We start from the raw sequence: 22,523 nt of genomic DNA, 5'->3' as shown, positions 1-22,523 counted from the left end.
TAAGTCAATTTTGATTTATTTGACTAATATTAGCTATTTGACTTGGATACATAATTAATATGAGGCGTTTGATTAATTAACTTTTTTGTTACAACTTATTGCTTCAAAATACTAAAATTCAAAAAACTAATCAAAACAGCTTTTTTGATAAGTTTTTAAGAAAGTTATTTTGTAGGTAATCAACTAACAGCTAACATCTAATTTACCAAAAATCTTTTTACAATCAACTAATGTTATCAACTAGTCAAACTCATTAACCCAATTAGCTAACAGATATTTACCAAAAGCTCAAATCAAAGGTGATAATTAATTATTTAAGTTTTTAATTTTTTAATATCAAATATCAACTAAGTTAGTATGAAATTATGAATTGATGAAGTAAGAAAACATGAGTTTGGCTTGAACTTTGAGTCTTTTTGAAATTATTAAATGGAACTTTGAATCTTAAAGAATCTTGATGGAAGTGAAATTATGAATTGATGAACAAAAATCCTAAATTTTACACTTTGGCTTGAATTTTGAGCAGTGACAGAGCCAAGATTATATCGATACAACTGAATTTTAATTCTGGCTCCGTCACTTATTTCAAGCAAAGCAACGAAGAAGACCCAAAAATGAGACTCCACCCTCCAATTGCTGGTGAAGTGGGACAACATGATAATAAATTATTACAGAAAAACATTTTCTATTCAACTATGTATTATATACAGTGCCGGAACTTGAAAGGAAACATATCTACTAAAAGGAAATGCGGAATAAATGTGTGTGTAAAGAAGCATTACAAAAAAAGCATTCGTTTCTTGGTGCTGGGTGAGCCGTAGAGGGTAGTTGGGGCAAATTAATTTGTGGACCTGGGTCACCTTACAATGTGAATTCAGATCTAAATGTTCATAATTTATCTTTTAAAAATTCATAGTTTTTATACTATAAAAACACAATGTTAATATTATAATATATATGTAATTTGATTACTGTGTTTTGATGTTTCACAAGTTCCTTTCAAATTTTTTATATTTTGACTTTAAAACATAATTTATATTTTAGAAGTTAACAATTCCAATACTAAATTAAAAATATACAATTTATATATCGTTTAGGATCAGAGTTCACCTTACAACGTGAACCTGGTGCATGGTATAAAACAACCCATGAGGCTCCATGTACTGGTATATGTCAGATCTGAGCAACTCTACAACTTTAAGATTCAACGTAAATGGACTAAAAAAAAGACGTCAACCTACCATTCATATCAAATTAAAACAATCATTATGGTATGGACCATGGTTCACACAAGTTGTGTGGACTATATTTTGTCTATTGTAAAATAATGTACATTTAGTACAAAAATAATGTACATTATATTCAGAAGATATACATTATTTTTGTTCTGAGTGTACATTATATTATATAATGTATATTTAGTACAAAAATAATGTATATTTAATATATTAAAAATGTACTTTTTATTATGGTTCACATAACATTGTGTGGACCATGGTCCACACAATAATTTGCCAACAAATTCACCTTCGAAAATTAGTTTTCAATTCAGTCCATTCAATTTCAGGCTAGTTTTATCATGTTTATCATACGGGCATTTTTATCTAGTTAAATTTTTTTTGTCCTAAATATTAAATTATAGACTGTCAAACTTATTCGGATAATAAACTCAATTAAAAATTTTGACATTTGAAAATTAACATTTCAAACTTTCAATTTTAACAAATTAGTACATTTACATTATAATCATGGTTGCAGTAGGCGCTGGGCGCTAGTCGGGCGCCCGGGCAGCGCCTAGTGCTTAAGCGGCCTAGTCGGCGCCTAGGCGGAATCTAGGCAGTGCTAGGCGGTCGCCAAAAAAACAGTAGCAGACTTGCAATTTGACAATTTTAATGAGGTTGTTTTCAACATTCAATCAAATAACACATCCAAATAAATGACATAATGACAATTCATAAGTCATAACATCAAAAGAATATTAAAAAAAAAAAAAAACTCAAATAAAATACCCAAATACATCAATCATCCAAAGATTGAAAGTATCAAACTAGTTTACGAGTGTATATATGTCATATTATATATATATGTCATATAAATGAAAAAATTAGCAAGGTTGAGTCGATCGGGTTAACTCGACTAACTCAACAGAAATTGACGAGTTAACTCGGCGTAATCGGACGAGTTAGGCGCTAGGCGGCTGAATTAGGCGCTAGGCGGGCGCCTAGGCGGCCGGTCTCCTAGGCGGGAGCCTAGGGGGGAAATCGCCACGGCCTATGGGCGCCTAGCGCCTAGGCGCCGATTACTCGGTGCCTAGGCGGGATTTTTACAACCCTGATTATAATATAAGCATAATGTTAAAACATATACCAAGCATTAAAAAAAAAAAAGAAGAAGAAGAAGAAGTTTAAAACATCATTTAATCAATCTAAATATTCAATTTCAAATTCCATCTAAAACACATAGTATAATAGTTATGAACATTTGTATAAAATATAAATAATTGTTTATTTATTTAAATTTCAACAAATAAAAATATATAGTATATTTACACTTATAATATACGGAGTAATAACTATAACGAGTTTTTTAGTTTTCATAAAAAAATAATTTATTTTGTAATAAATTCAATAATGTATTTATTACAAAGTTATTTAAAAATTTATTAAAGAAGCTTATGTAAAACCTCTCATATATATTTTGTTGCACATTACTTGTAAAATAAATACTAGCTTTGAGCAGTTGGAGTTATCAGGTCAACTCACTAAATTTTGGACCATTGTGTTTATCAATTTTAGTTTAATAGGTTAATTTTTTATCAAGCTAATATTATTTTGTCATAATCTTTATTATTATTATTATTATTAATTTATAGGGCTAGCCTATCAAATTCAAAGTAATATTGACCTCCCTATTTTTATTTTCAATATTGGTCTCAACTAGCGAGCGAGTTAGGTATCGAATATATATTTGGGAGAAGGAAGGTATCGAATATATAGATGGCTCCAACATTAAATGTGTATCTCAGTTGTAATTCACAGATATGAATATATGATGGGGCATCGGGGCAACATCTCGCACTACCATTATTTATTGTTGCCCATTTGTTGACTTTTGCATTAACATGTTTTGTCAAGTGATCACGAAATTCGCTACACGTCACTATTCAAACGTATACATTAGGTAAATTTTGATCATTACATATGAAAAGTAAATCAATTTAAAAAAATTTGTGCAATGGGTTCAATAATTTTTATTTATTTTTTTTTAAAAAAGAGGGGGGAAAGATGTATAAATAAGCCATTGAACTATTTAAGAAACATCAATTAAGTCATCGAACTCAAAAAAACTTCAAAATCATCCACGAACCTGAAAAAAAAAAAAAAGAGTAACAATTAGCATTTTTAGTAGATAAACTCCAGATTTTCGCGGACTAGATTGCCATGTGTTTTTATTTTTATTTTTTTAATTTAACATGAAAAGTTTATAGTTTTTCATCTACCGCCACCACCAGAGAACCTCTGATCCATCACTGCGGGATGTGCACCTCCGGTAGCATAGATCAAACGTATTATGTATTCTCGTTGAACAATCCGAAAACCCGTTTGACGGCGTTGTTCTCCAGGATTCTGTCTCGCTGCACAGGCATCAGAAGTGAGGTGGTGGAGGCGACATTCAAGATTGGTATGTTAGTCTGCAGAAAGGCAGAGGATGAGAGTGCGCCAATGGCGAAATATGCATCCAGTTTGGACTTTGGAGAGAACAAGTTGTTGAATAGCAGAGTGCGTGATCACTTCACTTTCGCCTGTATCAGGAACAATTACCAGTTCCACCATAGTTCACCAGTTGACATGAAGAAGATGGTGTAGCTAAGCATTGTCGTGCCGTCTGCAGTTGAAGAGTTGACATATTCTTGGAAACATCGAGCATATCTTAGTGCAGCAACGAGTAGATCGATAATGCACTCGAAGAAATAAATATTCACCTGGCTTAAAGAAAGAACAATATGCACCCAATGAAGAAAAATAATACACACAACAAACTGAACTTACTTACACTAAATTATCATAATGTCCCCACATTTTTTAATAAAAAATCTTCATTCTCGAGGTTAGATCTAAATAAAATAAATGATTGAGATTTAACTATATATATATATATATATATATATATATATATATATATATATAATTTTCTCAGTTAAGAAGTATTACATATACTAATTGAAAATATTATTTTTCTTATTAGTAAAAGTATAGTAATTATTGATAACAAAATTATATTTTTATTAAAAAAATATTATATATTTATGGGGAGCTTCTCCAAGTAGCCACCGAGTCTGTTGAAGTCACCGAATTTATTAAACTAATTTTTTTTTGGAGCTAAAATATTTCGCGTCCAACCTTAAAATTATTCAATTTTACTGGGTGATCCTATCAAATTCGAGGTAAGATTGACATATCTTATGATCGACACTAAATAATTGTTTTAAAGTAGGTACATACCGTAAAATACTCAAGTTTTTTGTGAAATAATTTGCATTGATTTTTGAACCGATAGCTCTGATTCCGTTTGCTTCGATCAATTTGTTTGACGATCCTCCCAAGAATAGTCCGAGAAGTAGAAGCTCATGCATAGGTGGATCTAAAAAATATTTTATGTATTTCCAAAAATTTATTCTGAATTTTTATTTTTACTTGTGTTCAAATTTGATTAGATGAAGAAAAAATAAATAGATAAACATTATGGCCTCCTATAAAAATGAGCAATCTCAAATTATATGGAGTAAAAAATAAGAGTAGAAATTAAAAGTACATGTAGAATTACTCAGGTGGATCACATGCAAGCGTACACATATTAGAACTCGTACGTAATATTAGAACTTTATGTATTTGAATTAGATTGTTGTAATACGTAATTCTAATGATCGGACTAGCATGCATTTTTTTTTAATTATTTTTTGATAATATATTAGTATGCATTTATTTATTTTAGATAAATTATTTTTAAGCATTGAGAGTTCATGTCTAAAAACTGCTAGAAAAGGTAAATTTCAATTTTTAGATTCCAGTTTCGAATTTCACTTTTGCCTATATATTCCATGTACAAAGAGTTTTCATATCTTATAATAAATTAAAATTTCTCAATGACTTTTTAAGTTTTCAGTGGACTACCGTTAGAGCCGGGCAAGACTCTGAGATAATCAATCTAACTAATTGAGCTTATCTTAGGGGACTATATATTTATTTATTTATTGGGGGCTCTTAGTCTCTTCTATATTATGGTGAGTAGAACATTTGGATTTTCCTTGTGTCGGTTAGTCACGAAATGGGTTGCTGCCGCTGCCTGTACATGCGATTGGTTGTTTAGGCGGTTGTCAGTTGTCACATTCTTCTTCCCTACCACCATTTTTGTGTCTTGCATTGTAAATTTGTAATGACATATGCATATGTGTCTGCGTACGCTCAGTCGCTCACGTCTTATTTTAAAAGGAAATATACATTTTTAGTTCCTTAATTAATTATTGTTTGGTAGTTATTTTAGTTAACAATTTTTTATCATTATAATATATAACTTAATTCTTTAAAAAAATTGTAATTTTAACTCCTCTATTAAACTATATTACAATTTTACATTTTTTAGCAAATTTTAGACATGTACTAAGTAAAATTTTATTAGAGTTTAGTAGTTTTATTGCTTCACATGTTAAAACAGAGCTGTCAAAACGGAATACATATGTATTTTGAAATTTTATTATCTTTATTTTTTAATAACTTTTTTTAGTTTTGGTATTGCAAAATAGAGAATTGATTCATGAGATATACAAATTTAAAAATTTTAACATATAAATTTTAAAAATAAAAAATAATAATAAACAGGCTAACTGGCTGACTTGTTTAGCTTGTCCAACGACCAATTGGTTGGAATTTTTCCAACTCGTGTAAAAAATGGGACGGGCCAGCCGTTTATGGAAACACTCGTGACGGGTCATATTGACCCGTATTAACAATTATATTTAAAATTGTAACTTTTTTGAAAAACTAGGAGACTATATAAAATGGTAAAAAATTATGGATTCAAACGGCTAATGAGGAATAATTAATGGACTAAATTAAAAAATGTATTTTGTCCAATAAACAATAACAGTTGCATTATAGTTTGAAGGTAACATTGGTAATGAAAAATTCACCCACTTGTAAATTGAGCAATCTTATTATGCGTAAACTTTTTTTTTTTTTTTTTTTTTTTTTTTTTTTTTTTTTTTTTTTTTTAAGGAAGGGGGGCGTGGGAACTGTAATATGGCCCGCAAATCTTTAAAAAAAAAAAAAAACACCAAAAATCATATTATGCGCAGTAATTGTAGGAACTGTAGGAAGGCTCATTGTGGCAGTAAATAATGTCTAGTATTGACCAAATTAGTTTTTTTTTTTATACGGGAAAAGATTTAAAATCCCGACTTTCTTTAAAGGACGAGAGCTCACGATCACTCACGCCAACCAGTTATAATTTCATAAAATACAAATTTATAATCACGAGGTCACATATAAAATTTCATATTTTTAAATGAAATATAACATTTGTATATTTATATTTGTTGATAGAGTTGTATAAGTAATTTAAAGTTTAAACCCCGAGACCCCTTGGGTCCCTCCCTTACACCTAAAAATAAAATAAAAATAAAAATTGTATAAGTAATTAAATATGAATTACTCCCTACGAAACGAAATGTTAGGTGAACAGCGTCAGGAAGAATTAAATGTCTTTATTAATTTTCAGTAGTGTACTATTTTACCATAACCAGATTGAGAATGTTATTTGAATTATTTGTGTAATTTTAATTCTTCCTTAAAACAATGATATTTTTATACCAAAATTGTTACATAGTATTATATACACTTCCTAATATGACACTATTTATAACATTTTAAAAAGGAAGGTGTTTATTTGCAATTTTGCATTAACTATCTAATGATTAAATTCTTTTTTTTTTTTTTTTGCTTATTTGTAAAATTGTCTAAAAATAAATAAATTTAACTTTTGGGGTTTATATTAGTAAGAGTGTTTTTTTTAAATAAAATAAAAAATGATAGACGCAATGTCGAAATCGCAGCCACTACGAAAGAGTTAAACAAAAAAAAAGATGAGATTCAAACTTGTAACCTCGTGATTATAAATTTGTATCTTTAGTCAACTTGGCTAAAGTTACCCCAGCAAAAGTTTTTTTTTTTTTTAACTTTTTTTAATTATAAGGGAAAATTGTATATTTTGTCATTTAACCATACACATCAAGTTGATTAAATTATTGTCTTTCTATGATTGGAGAATTGATATACCCCTAAATTTACAAAGAAGTAACGGTTTCAATATAATTTTGTTTTTCATGTAACAAAATTATGAACATCTATTGCGATTTGAGTAATATTCTATGTTTGAATAGCATATATATATATATATATATATATATATATATATATAATAAAAAGCTTTTTGGTTTTTTTTTTTTTTTTCATAACAGAAGTTAATGATTTTGTTGGACGAAAGATGAAATTTGCAATTTTTTTTTTGTTGGTATAGTTAAAGATAGAGTTATTTCTATTTTTGGTCTTAAAATTATTAGGTTACATTCACATTTGGTTATCAAGTATTATATTGCTGTATTTGGTGTGCGACTTATTTTTTGTCACATTTAATTATTATGACCAAAATTTTGATAGAAAATTATTACAATTCTTAACATATTCAACTCAAAATCATACCAACTTAAATATCTTGATGCTTTTGCGTCTAAATGCATTATTTTGTTTTGTCTTTCTTTTTTTTTTTTAATGCATGATTTTGAATTATAAATGTAATACATTTCAAATATTTTTTTTACCCAAAATCTGATTGAAAAAAACTAAATATGACAAAAAAAATTATAATATAAATAAGACTTGTAGACTAAATATGCAAGTGCAGAAGAATAGGAATTATTCTTATGTATCATGCAGTGGCGGAATGATAGGCTAACATTTCATAATTGAGGGTTTACACAATTAATTATAGTTTTGAGTGTAATTTGGTTGAATTAAAATTTAAACACAGAAAATGATTTAAAAAAAAAAAAAAGGAAGCAAGAATGAAGTTGAATTTGTTGTTTGAGAAAGCGGCGGCCACAGATGATCAGTCATCATTTTACTTTCGCATAAGCGCTTGCGTATATCCATCCACCATTCCATTCCATGGTAAGTGTATGACCATTCCACCCTTCCCAGTTCCCTCCTCAACTATACGACAATCCCACCCTCCCTTTATATAAACCACCATTCAACCTTCGTCTAAATACTTACCTGTAATTCTGTAAACTCTGGGTTTAGAACAGGCGGCGCCACGTTTTCCGCCGCACCACTTAACTAACTCCGTCATGGATTCGTCAAACGGCGCTGCTTACGACCCCTTGCCGGAGAGCGATGGAGTGGTTTCATCCCCCCCGCATGAGGAGAGCGAAGCCAGCAATGAGCTGGAGAGCATCCTCATGGACACTGGAATCCCGCGGTGGCAGCGCCTTAAGCTCGCCACGTGGATCGAATTGAAGCTCCTCTGCTACCTCGCCGCCCCCGCGGTCGTCGTCTACATGATCAACTACCTCATGTCTATGTCCACCCAAATCTTCTCCGGCCACCTCGGCAATCTTGAACTCGCCGCCGCTTCACTCGGCAACACCGGCATTCAAATCTTCGCCTATGGTCTCATGGTACCCCATCTCTTTTCATAAATCTTTTTCGTCAAGTTCTTGCTTTTCCTTCTGAATCTTGATCGGTTATAAGCCCAGATTCGCCGTCATAGAAAAATGGGTTCTTTATTTAATTAACATATATTCATTTGATTCATCAAGTTATTGTTGTTTCTTGATATTCATTTGTTGTCATTAATAGCTGGGCATGGGAAGTGCAGTGGAAACGCTGTGTGGGCAAGCATTTGGAGCAGGAAAATATGAACTGCTTGGGATATATCTTCAAAGATCAACAGTTCTGCTGACATTAACCGGTGTTCTTCTTGCTTTGATATATGTTTTCTCGGAGCCTATACTAATATTCCTCGGCCAGGCACCGGACATTTCCTCCGCCGCTGCCTTGTTTGTCTACGGCCTAATTCCCCAAATCTTTGCCTACGCCATAAACTTCCCCATCCAGAAATTTCTGCAAGCTCAGAGCATTGTAACACCCAGTGCTTACATATCAGCTGCCACACTGGTGTTCCACCTCATATTGAGTTGGCTTGCAATTTACAAGCTGGGGCTTGGGCTCTTGGGGGCATCCCTAGTCCTCAGCTTTTCTTGGTGGGTAATTGTGATAGGCCAATTTGTTTATATAGTGAAGAGTGAAAAGTGCAGGCAAACATGGACAGGGTTCAGTGTTCAAGCTTTTTCAAGCCTTTGGGGATTCTTTAAATTGTCAGCCGCCTCGGCCGTGATGCTGTGCTTGGAAACTTGGTACTTTCAGATTCTTGTTTTGTTGGCTGGTTTGCTTGAAAATCCTGAATTGGCTTTGGATGCACTGTCTATTTGGTAAGATCTCATCATCTTCTTGTACTTCATACATTCATAACAATTACATACGATTTTGGAGGATTCTTGATTTTTCTTGCATATCCTTTCACATATTATGAAAGGCAAGTTTTTGGAGGATTCTGCCAAGTGCTGGCAGCCATCTTTTACCCATCACCAAAAAAAAAAAAAACAGGGAAAAATCCACTTGCAGTGGCTGATTTTAAGGCTAAATGTGTAGGAGCCACAAACGTAAAGTGATTTATCAAAAGTGTTGCTATTGCCATAATTATTTCATTTTTGTCTCGTGTGGAATAGCTTCTCTTACCCTTTTGACCATATCTTTTGGCTTTGTGCCTTTGTGGTTGTATAATAATTATTATATCATTTTTAGTAGAGCTTCTTTAATTATGAATTCAAGTTATATACTTTTACATGTTTTTGGAATTTTACTTTTACGATGTTGTTGGAGGGTTAGCTAATTGTTTTGTTATGTAATTTCGGAAATATTTGCAGTACAACAATTTCTGGGTATGTTTTTATGATATCGGTTGGATTCAATGCAGCAGCAAGGTAAGAATGTTTTGTAATACATTGTTGAATTTCTTGTAACTGTATATGTTATGGAACTCAATTTGGGGTTTGTGATACAGTGTGAGGGTGAGCAATGAACTGGGAGCAGGACACCCAAAGTCGGCAGCATTCTCAGTGGTGGTCGTGAACTTGATCTCTTTCATAATCTCGGTGATAGCCGCCATTGTTGTCCTTGCTTTGCGTCACGTTATCAGCTATGTGTTCACAGACGGAGAAGTTGTGGCCGATGCTGTTTCCGATCTCTGTCCGTTGCTTGCACTTACCCTCGTTCTCAACGGGGTCCAACCTGTATTATCTGGTAAGAAGACTCGAGCACGAGAATTTTGCAGACTTATAATGTAAACTGGATGATCTGATTAGATTGCGACCGAATTTCTTGAAGGCGTGGCGGTTGGATGCGGGTGGCAAACGTTCGTTGCATATGTCAATGTTGGCTGCTATTACGTAGTCGGAGTTCCTGTAGGAGCAGTCTTGGGATTTTATTTCAACTTAGGCGCTAAGGTAATTGCAGATTTTACTGTCATATGTTCTGAACTCGAATTTAACTGTTCCTTCAAGGCAATTAAGAAGGGGTGGGTGGGGGAGGCAATAATGTTGGAAGTTTACTTCCACCTACCAAAGAGTAGAATGGTAGAAGTAGTCCCGAAAAGACCAAAAAGGATAGGAAAGAAGGATAAAACTAGATAAGTTAACAGCAGACAAATACACGATACTTCTGTATGTCTTATTTGCAAGAAAATAGACTGTAAACCACCTTGCTTACTGATAATTTAATGCGTATATGTAGGGTATATGGTGTGGAATGATTGGTGGGACAGTGATGCAGACCATCATTTTGTTGTGGGTCACAATTCGAACGGATTGGGTCAAAGAGGTAAACCTGATTTTACATTGAAATATTGTATGAGTTCATCTTATCTCATCCATTCCCGTTCACGTCATACACTATTATATATATAGAAAAGATAGCCATCACTGGGAGTAGTGGAACTAGTAATTTGTTTATTTAAAAGATACCCTGTCACTTTCTGAGTGTCTGGCCTATATTGTTGTCATTATATGCAATCAACTCAAATAAACATTTATATATATTGTTATCCCCCAAGTGCTTATTGACCAGAATGATTTAATAGGGAAAACCCTGGTGGAACGCAACCAATTTACTTTCTTGAGCGATAATGCCTTTGTACTAAACTTCTGTGTCATCCAGGGAATCAAAGTTTCGTGTTCAAATGCAAATTGTAACATCTATATTGAAACTGCAGGTGGAAGTAGCGAAGAAAAGATTGAATCAGTGGGATGCAAAAAGGGAACCCCTTTTGCCGAAGACCTGAAAGAGGAGCATACACGAAACGAAGTTATTGCTTCGCATTAATTCTTTCCCTGGCGGGATTGCCGATTAATTAGTGAACTAAAAGGTGTCTGGTAAACTAGCTGCGGCTGAGATGAGATCTGGCGATGTTGTGTATTTTGAGTCAGGAATGTGGGCAGGAAATTTAGACTCGAGGAAGTTTAATGTTGTGTCAACAGATATGTGCAATAGCCAATAGTGTTTAGTGTTGTACTTCACTGTTATATAGTCTTCCGGGCTGTATTCAAAATAAATTTGTTAAGTTCAATTGGGAATCATGATTTCAAGTTTCAACTTCCTGAACGTCTCTGTCATTCTTAGCTCACAGAAACTATATAATAAAAATATAAAATACAGAGCATTGTCTTTTAGTGTACGTTTGTACCTGCGGTTTTGATAAGGGAAAATGTAAATTTGGCAAGTGGCAACTGCAAATCCATTGCTTGGCGATTGCATATTCTGCATGGGTTGTTGTCTACTCTTCTGGTAACCTGCTCTCACCGGATTACTCCATAGCCCCCAGTTTTCAGCATATTTTTCGGAGATATTTAATACGGAGTACTGAATGAAACAAGCAAATGTTGATTATTAATTCATTAGTTTTGCTTTGTTATTTTTGATCCTAGGGAGAATAACCAACCAGCACATGTCCACGCCAACGCTGTTGGAACTCGAATGGATAGTTCTGAGTAGTGTGACGGCCTCCAGACTATTTGATTTCTCATTTCCCTTCTTACTTAATAATATTTATTGTTTTTTTGTCAGAAAACAATATATGCTATAAGTTACATTATTTATTTAAAAAAAAAAAAAACAATGGGGTATTTGGCAATTAGCTGATAGTTAATTGAGTTAACTGATAACTAATAGCTGATTGTTTTAGCTGGTTTGATCATCTGATTATATTAGCTGATTGTTTTAGCTGATTTGACCACTTGATTATATTATCTGATTATAGAAAAGTATTTGCTAAATTAACTATTTATTTTTAGTTGATTATATGTAAAATGACCTATAAATGTATTGTGACAATTTTTTAATTCTTTAGTTACATTTACAATTTATTATTATTATTATTATCATTATTATTATTATTATAATAAGCTGAAACCGCCACCAACTTCTTATTATTATTATTATTATTATTATTATTATTATTATTATTAGCCATTAACCATTTGACACAAATCCACACTCCAATACTCCATTTGTAAATAAAATCCATCTACCCATTTCTACATCAAATCGCCAAGACTCGAGAACCAAATCCCTACCCATTTCTTCTCCACCAAATCAGACTCGAAGAGGAGCGGTGGAGATCAATCAAGAAACCCACAGTCCATTTGTAAACCAAATTCCTACCCATTTATTCTACACCAAATCAGACACGAAAAGGAGCAGTGGAGAAAGAGGCAAGAATCAGAGGCGAGAGACAGTGGCAAGAAAAAATGGCGAGAATAAGATGGCAACGAAGATGAAGATAACTCATTGTTGTTGGTATTTTTTTATTTTTATTTTTTGGGTTGAATATGAAAAAATCAGTTGCGAGATAAGAAGATGGAGATGGGAAGAAGGGATGCAATGAGAGAGGTGAGATTTATCAGATTATGGGTATGATTTACATGGATTGAAATGTCATTTTACAAATAAATTGCAAGAAGGGTATCACTCTATAAGTTATATTATTTAATTCAAATTGTATTTTCCAATTGGACGGTTCCTTTTTATCGTTCTCTAAACTTGATGGGCACTTAACCGCCATATCAATAACAAAGTCGCTACCCTTCCACTTTCCCGCCTCAACTGAAAAGGCTACGTATTTGCAATTTTTCAATTTTCAATTTATTGATTTCCTCTCTTAAATTTAATTTCCCCTTACCTATAAATAATTAACCATTCGCCTCTGCACAGTACTTTCATCTCATTTTTTCAAACTTCACTCAGATTATTCTCTCTCTAAAATTTCAAAATTCTCTCTAAGACGCCATGAAGGGACTCAAGGCTACCTCCGTTGCTAAGAAGAAGCTCGACATTGAGTATATCGTCTCTCTCCTCATCCAGTTTTTGTTCGCTGAGTGTGTATACTCACTATTTGCTATTTGCTTCGTTTTTTTTGTTAAGCTCGACGAAGAAACGCAAGGCTGATGTGGACGCAACGAAGAAGGGGCGGGCGAAGAAGGAATCTGGAGCTCCGAAGCGTCCTCTCACTGCATTCCTCTTGTTCATGTATATTGTTATGTTATTCCATATTGTTAATAGTTCTTCAATATTTTCACTCTATCTAAGTATATTTAGGTTTTTTTTTTCCTTCTATTTGTTTGATTTTGTTTCTGCTATTGCAATCATTTTATGATATACAGGAGTGATTTCCGTAAGAATTACAAGGAGAATTTTCCTGATAACAAATCTATGGCCATTGTGAGATTTCTTAAATCATTGCATTTAAGTTATTCTTAATACTAATTGCATAGATGTTTGGATGATACGATCATAATGCTATTATTATTTTTAGCATTATCACTATTATGTTTTTGTATTTTAAAATTGAACCAAAGCTTCAATTGATATATTATCTTCTGTTTAATTTCATTTAAGGTTGGGAAAGCGGGTGGTGAGAAATGGAAGGCAATGTCTGACTCTGTGAGCTCTGATCTTCTGCTTTAGAGTTATTATCATTTAAGTTGTTGTTTTTAAATTTGACTTAAATTGCTCGATACATCTGTCACACTTTTGCTATATGGACTCTACTGTTAGGAGAAAGCTCCATATGCGGCAAAGGCATCACAGCTGAAGTCTGAGTACGGGGATGCTATGCAAGAGTTCAAGAAAAATGTCTCTGTAATTCTCTTTGAAATTGATCACTTCTGATATTTTCCTTATTTCATATCATTATTACATTACTTTTTGCTATGATTTCCCGCAAACGGCAAACATTTTCGTGAATGATCCTCTGCTTCTCTGTTGTAGAAGAGCAGCAGCTCAGAAGCAACAGTGTCTGGAGAATCTGAGCAGACTTCTGAGGTGAAAGATAACTGTGAGCAGGAAGCAAGCTGTTAGGTCTGTTGCAACAAAGTTTCCTTTACTGTAGGATTTGGTATTTCAGTTGTTTCACAGTTCAGACTAATTCCTGATGATATAGTCTATTCCGTTTGCATGTTAATCAGTGTAGTACTTAATTCGTATTTCTGTTTCTTAGCTTTTATGTGCCTCTGTGATTAATGGTTCAGTTCTTCAACAATCAATACAGAATCTTAAGTATTGTGTACGGTGTAAATTGCTTCCTTTATTCTTTGCTGGCACATGCTTGTTGCTTGATGCTTCTCGTTTTATTTTCTTTTAGTTTTATAAAATCTGTAAATAGTTGAGAATCTTGACTAATTTGTTCTAAGATGGCACGTAGTCACATAGTGCTCTATTGCAGGACCATTAGACCTACACCTGTGGGCGATTCGGTCTCTTTCATTGGGCAAATCTTGAAGCAAATGTCTTTATCTCTCCAACTTCCCAAACTAAAAGTTGCTCTCGTACAGTGTTGCGTTTAGGAAATTTAATTAAGCATATCACTATATGAACCGCCGAACCGTGCATTAAACCGATAAAGCTCCACGTAATCAAGAATATATTAGGTAGAACTTTGTATCAACTGTAGTACTACTTTTACACCATTAATGATAAGAACAAAAAGAGGATTAGTAAATAATAAGACTCCGTAATTTACTAGAATAGAATTTGTTCATGTACCCCCGTGGCCCCGTCCAACAAAAGATATCCATTTAATAAATAAATATATTTTCATTATTTTGATTATTTAGTGCTTGCCCATACCTGCTACATTACTGAACAAAAACTTTATTTAATTGTTTTAGTTTTTCAATGGTATATTGGCGACATTATCGTGTCCACACTTCACGTTTACTCTTTGTCGGTGTCTCTACTAATGATCCTACCCAGTATGATTAATAGGACTATAGGAGTATATTTTTGTCTCAATCTTGCCTTCCAGAGAGGTAAAGGCTATAGAGGGGAAATTTAAGAAAAAAGAAAAGAGAAAAAAAAAAGAAGCATTGAGCAGCACGTGGATGAGGAGACAGGCAACAGAGCTCTCTTATAAAAGTCGGGTCATATTATGATTTGATGAATCAGAAAAAGTAGCGGTGGGAAAAGGAAGAGCCGATGGAATATATTCTAATTTATCAAATACTTTAACGGAATTAAATTTCAAAGCATACTTGTTTTCAGAACATATTCTTATAAGTGGTCATTGTCAACTGAGCTTATTTATTTTAGGATATTAAAAAAGTTATTTATTAATTAAACCCATATTATATATTACTCCGTACATAATATGATACTTTAATTTATTATTAATTTTGCATTAAATACATTATTTTTATTTTGTCAAAAATTTCATTTAGCTTCATCCTAAATACTTTCCCCCTAGAATAACAGGATCAGATTCTCATGTCACTTTCTTTCCTTACACAACACTGTGTTACGATTTTCAGCTTTAAAGAAGGCAACAATTCTTCTCTTATAGGCACCAATCATTTTTCCCTCTCTCACAGGCTACTACTACAGACTCCAGTCCACAGTATAGGGCTGCTTGACTGTGGTCAGACGCCATGTTTTTCTCAATTTCAGACTTGTGTATCAAGTGGGTGGCTGCGTAGTTTCTCGCACCGTTTCACACGTGAAACTTTCCATGCTACTTCGTTCAAATTCCACAACCATATATAGTTTCTTGAGCAGAACATCGTATCCCAGTTCTTGTTGTTTTTGCCTTTTTGAGGCTCCAAGAATGAGGCTTCTTGGGGTGGTGGCACTAGCTCTGAGTTTGGTGTCGAGTATAGGAATTGTGGAGTGTGAAAAGCCTGCGGTTGTGAATGTTGGGTCTGTGTTCACTTTCAATTCAATCATTGGGAGGGCGGCAAAGGCTGCAATGGATATTGCAGTCACTGATATCAACGGGGATCCCAGTATTCTGCCAGGGACTAAGCTCAACTTGATTCCGGTGGATTCCAATTGCAGTGGCTTTTTGGCTTCCATTGGAGGTAGTAACTCTTTTCACCTCTTTTTATTTCCTCTCTGTTTTGTACTCCGTAATTGATAAATAATTGCCGCTGCGGTTTACTCAGTGTTATGAAAAGGGCAAATTCTTGCAATAACTGTTTTCATTGTCTTTTTAGTATATGGATTACTGTTCTTCTTGGCATGAGCTATCAGTTTAATATGGAGTAATTGATAGCTCCAGCTTTTTAATAGTTAGTTCTTTAAAAAGGAACCAAAAGTAGGGATTTGGGATCAAGGTGTTTTCCAGACCGTTCATGAGGTCATCTCTTTAAATTGAAAAATTTTCCAATATAGAAAATTATACTCTTGTAGTAGTGGTATATCTGCAGATGTTGACATTAAAGTTAATTAAAGAGTATAGGTTGTGTTTCATGTTGGACCACAAGGAGGTAAATTAGCCTAGGTTGCCCTAGTTGACTAACTCAAACCAAGAAGGCCAATAGGCCGCTCCCATTGGAAGTCGAACTTGAAACCTTGTGGTTGTGGTTGTTAAGCCAATAGTCTGACCAACTTGGCTGGAGTTGCTTCCGACTATAATTCTTTTCATATGAAGTTCTTGTTGTCAATACATCCTAAATTGGAGTATTCAATTTCTACCAAGGGATAGATTTAGGAGCTTGTATGTACCAAGTTAATGAAAGAGGTCATGGTCGTGTTTACTGTTGCATTTTTTCATTCCTTTTCTCCCCCCCACCCCCCCCCCCCCCCACCACCTTGTATGTTCTTAGATGCATAGACTGTAATTCTTTGAGTAACGAGTAAACCCGCAGTCACTACCCGAGCGTGTGCACTGGGTACACCCCACCTTGTGATCTTAGCTGGCAAAGGACCACAAGGAGGTAAACCAGCTTAGGTTGTTTGGCTCAAACCAAGAAGTCGAACTTGAAACCTTTTCACCTTTTGGTTACTAAGCTAATAGTCTGACCAACTTGGCTGGGTATGTCCCTGACTGTAATTCTTTTCATAGGAAGTTCTTGTTGTCAATACATTCTAAATTGGAGTATTCAATTTCTACCAAGGGATAGATTTAGGAGCTGTTACTGAATTTCAGTGTATATCCATGCTATTATATTACTTTAAAGCGCATGGTGACTAACTTTAACTCCAATTTGTCTGGCAGCATTTCAGCTGATTGGGAAGGAAGTGGTGACAATAATAGGTCCACAGTCTTCAGCAATAGCTCATATGATATCTTTTATTGCTAATGATCTTCATGTGCCTCTTGTCTCATTTGCTGCAAGTGATCCAACTCTCTCTGCTTTCCAATTCCCTTATTTTGTTCGGATGACACAGAGTGATTCCTACCAAATGACTGCCTTAGCTGATATAATTTGTTCTTATGGGTGGAAAGAGTCGATTGCTATATATGTGGATGATGATTATGGGCGAAATGGAATAGCTTATTTAGGTGATGAACTTGCCAGGAGGCAGTGTAAGATCCACTTTAAGCTTCCATTATCTGTCAACTTTGATCTCAGTGACTTAACACGGGTGCTAAACGGTTCCAAAAATTTAGGCCCTCGTGTTTATATTGTGCACATCTATCCCGATCCAAAACTAAGATTCTTTAGTTTAGTCCAGAAGCTGAATATGATGACTGAGGATTTTGTGTGGCTTGTGACAGATTGGCTTTCTTCTAGTTTAGAGTCATTTTCTATGCAAAACCAATCTTCTCTAAGGATTCTTGATGGTGTAGTTGGGCTTCGTCCATACATTCCAAAATCAACTAAACAAAGTGATTTTGTGTCTCGCTGGAGAAAAATGCAACAGAAAGATTTAGTACAGGAGGAGTTGACTACATATGGAATGTATGCATACGATACTGTATGGGCAGTTGCGCATTCAATTGATAAGCTTCTTAGGGAGGGCATAAACATTAGCTTTTCCTTCAGCAATGATTTGCATGCTATGGGACAAAGTAGCTCACAGCTTAACAATCTCAAAGTCTTTGATGGGGGAGAAAGTCTTCTCGAAATTTTGACAGACATCAACTTCACAGGCATAACTGGAAAAATCAATTTTGATGGCGACAGGAACCTTATTGGCAGTGGGTATGAGGTTATTAACATTGCACAAGGGGAGATTCACCATGTTGGTTATTGGTCAAACTTGTCTGCTCTCTCTGTTTCCCCTGTGAAGTCCCTAAAGCGAAAAACCCAGTCTTGTTCAGATAGAAAATTGGGGAATATTACCTGGCCTGGCGGGCAAACCTCAAGGCCACGTGGTTGGGTTCTTGCCAATGCTGAAAGACCATATCAAATTGCAGTTCCGAGGAGAACTGTTTTCACTGAATTCGTGAGAGAATTAAACGATAGCCACAAAATAGAGGGCTATTGCATTGACGTGTTCAAGGCAGCACGAAATAAACTTCCTTATGATATTCATTTCACATTTAAGGCTGTTGGTGATGGTCATTCTAATCCACATTACGATGATCTTGTTAAACTGGTTGCAGATGATGTAAGTAAAAGTAAAATACATGATTTCTCTCCATATTAAAACGGACCTGCATAGCATGTGCATTTCATCAGAAAGATCAGTATGCTCCTTTGGGCTTTCAACTAGATTTCCGTTTTCCTATTCAGTGACTTTGACCATTACATTGATACTATTTCCTATTCAGAAAAAAGAGCTCCTTTTTTGAATGCTGCTATTTTTGCATATTCAATATATCTATGACAATCTTGGGGAGCAACCTTAAGAGAATTTAAGAGACACTTTCATCTTTTAGAAATCTGGTTTCAGGTTTATGATGCAGCAGTTGGAGACATTGCTATTGTGACCAACAGGACAAGGATGGTTGATTTTACTCAGCCTTACGTGTCTACTGGTCTTGTCATTGTAGCCCCTGTTAACCGTTTCAAATCAAGTGCTTGGGTATTCCTAAAACCATTTACACCTGCAATGTGGGGTGTAACTGCAATATCTTTTCTGGTCATTGCAGTTGTCATTTGGATACTAGAGCATCGTGTCAATGATGATTTTCGTGGTCCTCCCAAGAGACAACTTATAACCATGCTCCTGTAAGCCTATGAATTACTAAAGGATAACTTTCTTCATTTTCCAGATTTATGTTCTTACATTTCTATTAGCCATTTTGCAAACCAGCAAGTAATTAGTTTCTGACCAATGTGCTCGCTCTTGCAGGTTCAGCTTCTCAACTCTATTCAAAACAAATAGTACGTAACTTTTTTTTTTTTTTTTTTTTCATGATAGTTAATCTGTTGTAATTGGATGGCATTCAAATGTTTAGTAGTTGAAGTAACTAATGCAATATGTGGCTAGCGACATTTGAAAGAACTTTGAATCTGCTCCAACTTTTCTGATAATTTTTCAGATGAAAATACCGTAAGCACCCTTGGGCGTATGGTAATGGTGGTGTGGCTATTTCTACTCCTGGTGATCACATCAAGCTACACTGCAAGTTTGACATCAATACTAACAGTCCAACAGCTATCATCATCAACCATCACTGGAATGGAAAGTTTGGTTACGACCAATTGGCCCATTGGGTATCAAGTTGGATCTTTTGCTTATTCCTATTTGATAAACAATTACGACATACACCCTTCAAGACTTGTTTCTCTACGATCTCCGGAGGATTATGAGACTGCTTTGCGGAAAGGGCCAACAGCAAGAGGAGGGGTGGCTGCTGTTGTAGATGAGCTCCCATATGTAGAGTTGTTTCTGGCCAATCGGACTGATTTTGGGACCATCGGGCAGCAATTTGCAAGAAATGGATGGGGCTTTGTATGTCATATTTACTCATTATTTGATATGTTTTCTTCAAGCTTTATTCTGTTCTTATTTTGTAAAATGCAGGTTTTCCAGAAAGGCTCTCCAATCGCTGTGGACTTGTCAACAGAAATACTGAAACTTGCTGAGAATGGGGAACTTTACAACATCCACAAGAAATGGTTTTGTGGTTCTGGTTGTCCATCAGAGAGGGGAATAAAAGCAGAGCCTTATCAGCTCCATCTAAGCAGCTTCTGGGGACTTTATCTTTTATGTGGTGCTGTGACTGTCATTGCTCTCATCATCTTTTTGTTCCGAGCTGTTTTCCAGTATATGCGGTATAAAAGGAAGCAAATGGATCCATCTTCTCCCTCCAACACGCGCTGTTCTCAGGCAGTCTACAGCTTCTTTGACTTCATTGATGAAAAGGAAGAAGCCATCAAGAATTTTTTTACTCAGCATGAGACTTCCCAAACTCAGGTCAATAATGAAGCTGGTAAAACTGCAGAGCCCTCCAAGGGACTGGACAATCTTTCTTAACTATGAAATTTTGTTGCTCTACTTCCCACTTAAACATGATATAATCTAATAATATAATATGTATATATAGAAGTTTGTATATATAACAGCAAGCTTGGGCAGTTCATTATAGTAATAAACTTAGAATTTCTTGTGTGTTTAATAAATAGAATACAATAGAAACTGAACTTATTTGTGCTACTTGCTCTACCACACTTCTTGTGTGTTTAATAAATAGAATACAATAGAAACTGAACTTATTTGTGCTACTTGCTCTACCACACTTTCTTGTGTCCTATGAAATTCATACCACTATGATTGGATTTGACGGGTTACTTTTTGCTGGTGTGTCATGCTTTAATTGATCTAAGAAAAATAGTGGATCATCGTTTTTATTATTTTCCTGGTCTCCTTGAAGGATGGTGGGAGTTAAAAGATTTTTTAAATTTGAAATTCAAATCCTTTTCTCATTGCTTTGGAATGCTGGCATGGGGGACCTGTATGTTAAAAGCCAAGAAAGTGAGAAAACCTCAAATCAAATTCTTGATCTTGATGCCCACTGTCAAGCTCTGTGTATTGCTTTGAACTTTTTAGCTTCTTGCAAACCTTTGGGTTTTGAATCATCTTCATTCTCCTCATTCAACCACACCTTGATTTCTTAAATACATGGATGCCTATATGGCAATATATGTGGCTATAATATATATGATCTGTATGGTTTTTCTGTTGAGCATATAACCATTAATGTGCAATCCAACTATCAGTTTAGACTTTTAGTTGAGATGTAGTACATGCTTTAATTTGGTATGTTCCAATCTCCACATTACGCGATAAAAAAAGAGACTATGGTGCACGTGTTGTTTGAGAACTATTGTTTTAAAAAAAAGTTAATCATCAATTAATATAAAAGTCATTATATGTTTCAAGAATGTATCATTTTGCTAGATGCAGTGCAAATATAGAATTCTGGTTTGTGTGGGGCCCATGGATACATGTTTTTTAAAAAACTTTGCCTAATGTTTTCCGGACCAGTCAATAATTGTGAATTGTTATAATTAGAACAGAAGGGCGTGGAGAAGGTGTATGTGTCTCTTAGTTTCTTTGTGCAGTGGGACAGAACGTGACTAAAGGTTGAGACAAACACATTTTGTATTGAAATTATTGAAGGATGATTGAAATAAGAAGTGCGGTGGCATCATTTCTCTTCACTCATCAGACCGCTGGCATATATGGTTTGCATGATTTCAACCTTAGGTGGCCGCACATGCTGACTTTATCTTTTCTTGCCCTCTTTCATTATATTTATTTATAATATTCATATAAATATCTTGCCTTAGATTTATACATACTTATATCTTTATTAATTTATTATTATTTTTAATGAGATAATCCAAATGGACAGATTAAATAATAAAAACTATCTTGGTAAGTAAGAGTAATTACTATATATGTACTATCAATTACTTGCAGTTTTATAATTAAAACCCTCTTGGTAAGTAATTTCTATGTATTGTCATTACGCGTAATCCAACACCGTGTCTAACACATTTCCTTAGTCCATAGGCCATAGCCGTGGAAAGAAAAAGAATCAACAACCACCACAATAATATATAATAAGAGAAAATAGCGTATTGAAGTAATAAGTATTATAAGTTTGACCAAGATTATATGGTCTAATGATATCCGGATTGGACTTTCATTTGGAAGGTTGTGAGTTCGAGTTTTAGTGGA

The 22,523-nt window shown here is 34.4% G+C and overlaps 3 protein-coding genes across 4 annotated transcripts; all 3 read left to right on the top strand.

The window, feature by feature from the left end:
- The first annotated feature begins 8,197 nt into the window (after nucleotides 1-8,197).
- Nucleotides 8,198-11,844, top strand: LOC109188179 (protein DETOXIFICATION 40). The gene is made up of 7 exons (XM_019338738.1): nucleotides 8,198-8,731; nucleotides 8,913-9,544; nucleotides 10,040-10,096; nucleotides 10,177-10,415; nucleotides 10,500-10,618; nucleotides 10,905-10,991; nucleotides 11,383-11,844. Exons 1-7 carry the CDS (start codon nucleotides 8,402-8,404, stop codon nucleotides 11,449-11,451), a joined length of 1,533 nt encoding a protein of 510 aa, XP_019194283.1. The 5' UTR covers nucleotides 8,198-8,401; the 3' UTR covers nucleotides 11,452-11,844.
- A 1,509-nt stretch (nucleotides 11,845-13,353) lies between these two features.
- Nucleotides 13,354-14,781, top strand: LOC109187549 (HMG1/2-like protein). Of its 2 annotated transcripts, none has more exons than XM_019337775.1 (6): nucleotides 13,354-13,504; nucleotides 13,590-13,694; nucleotides 13,829-13,886; nucleotides 14,064-14,108; nucleotides 14,223-14,300; nucleotides 14,436-14,781. In XM_019337775.1, exons 1-6 carry the CDS (start codon nucleotides 13,455-13,457, stop codon nucleotides 14,523-14,525), a joined length of 426 nt encoding a protein of 141 aa, XP_019193320.1. In that variant the 5' UTR covers nucleotides 13,354-13,454; the 3' UTR covers nucleotides 14,526-14,781. The 2 variants fall into 2 exon arrangements, with proteins under 2 accessions (XP_019193320.1, XP_019193319.1); XM_019337774.1 differs by having other exon boundaries at nucleotides 13,363-13,504; nucleotides 14,223-14,306.
- Nucleotides 14,782-15,910: 1,129 nt separating this feature from the next.
- Nucleotides 15,911-20,959, top strand: LOC109188152 (glutamate receptor 3.7-like). The gene is made up of 6 exons (XM_019338703.1): nucleotides 15,911-16,519; nucleotides 17,659-18,998; nucleotides 19,284-19,561; nucleotides 19,686-19,717; nucleotides 19,876-20,288; nucleotides 20,361-20,959. The coding sequence occupies exons 1-6, from the start codon at nucleotides 16,171-16,173 to the stop codon at nucleotides 20,811-20,813; spliced, it is 2,865 nt and encodes a 954-aa protein (XP_019194248.1). The 5' UTR covers nucleotides 15,911-16,170; the 3' UTR covers nucleotides 20,814-20,959.
- Nucleotides 20,960-22,523: the final 1,564 nt, after the last annotated feature.

Source organism: Ipomoea nil, unplaced genomic scaffold (assembly GCF_001879475.1).
Source record: "Ipomoea nil cultivar Tokyo-kokei standard unplaced genomic scaffold, Asagao_1.1 scaffold1421, whole genome shotgun sequence".
Classification (NCBI taxonomy): Eukaryota; Viridiplantae; Streptophyta; class Magnoliopsida; order Solanales; family Convolvulaceae; genus Ipomoea; species Ipomoea nil.
Note: the sequence above shows the minus strand (reverse complement) of the source record. Positions and strands in the feature narration are given on the sequence as shown.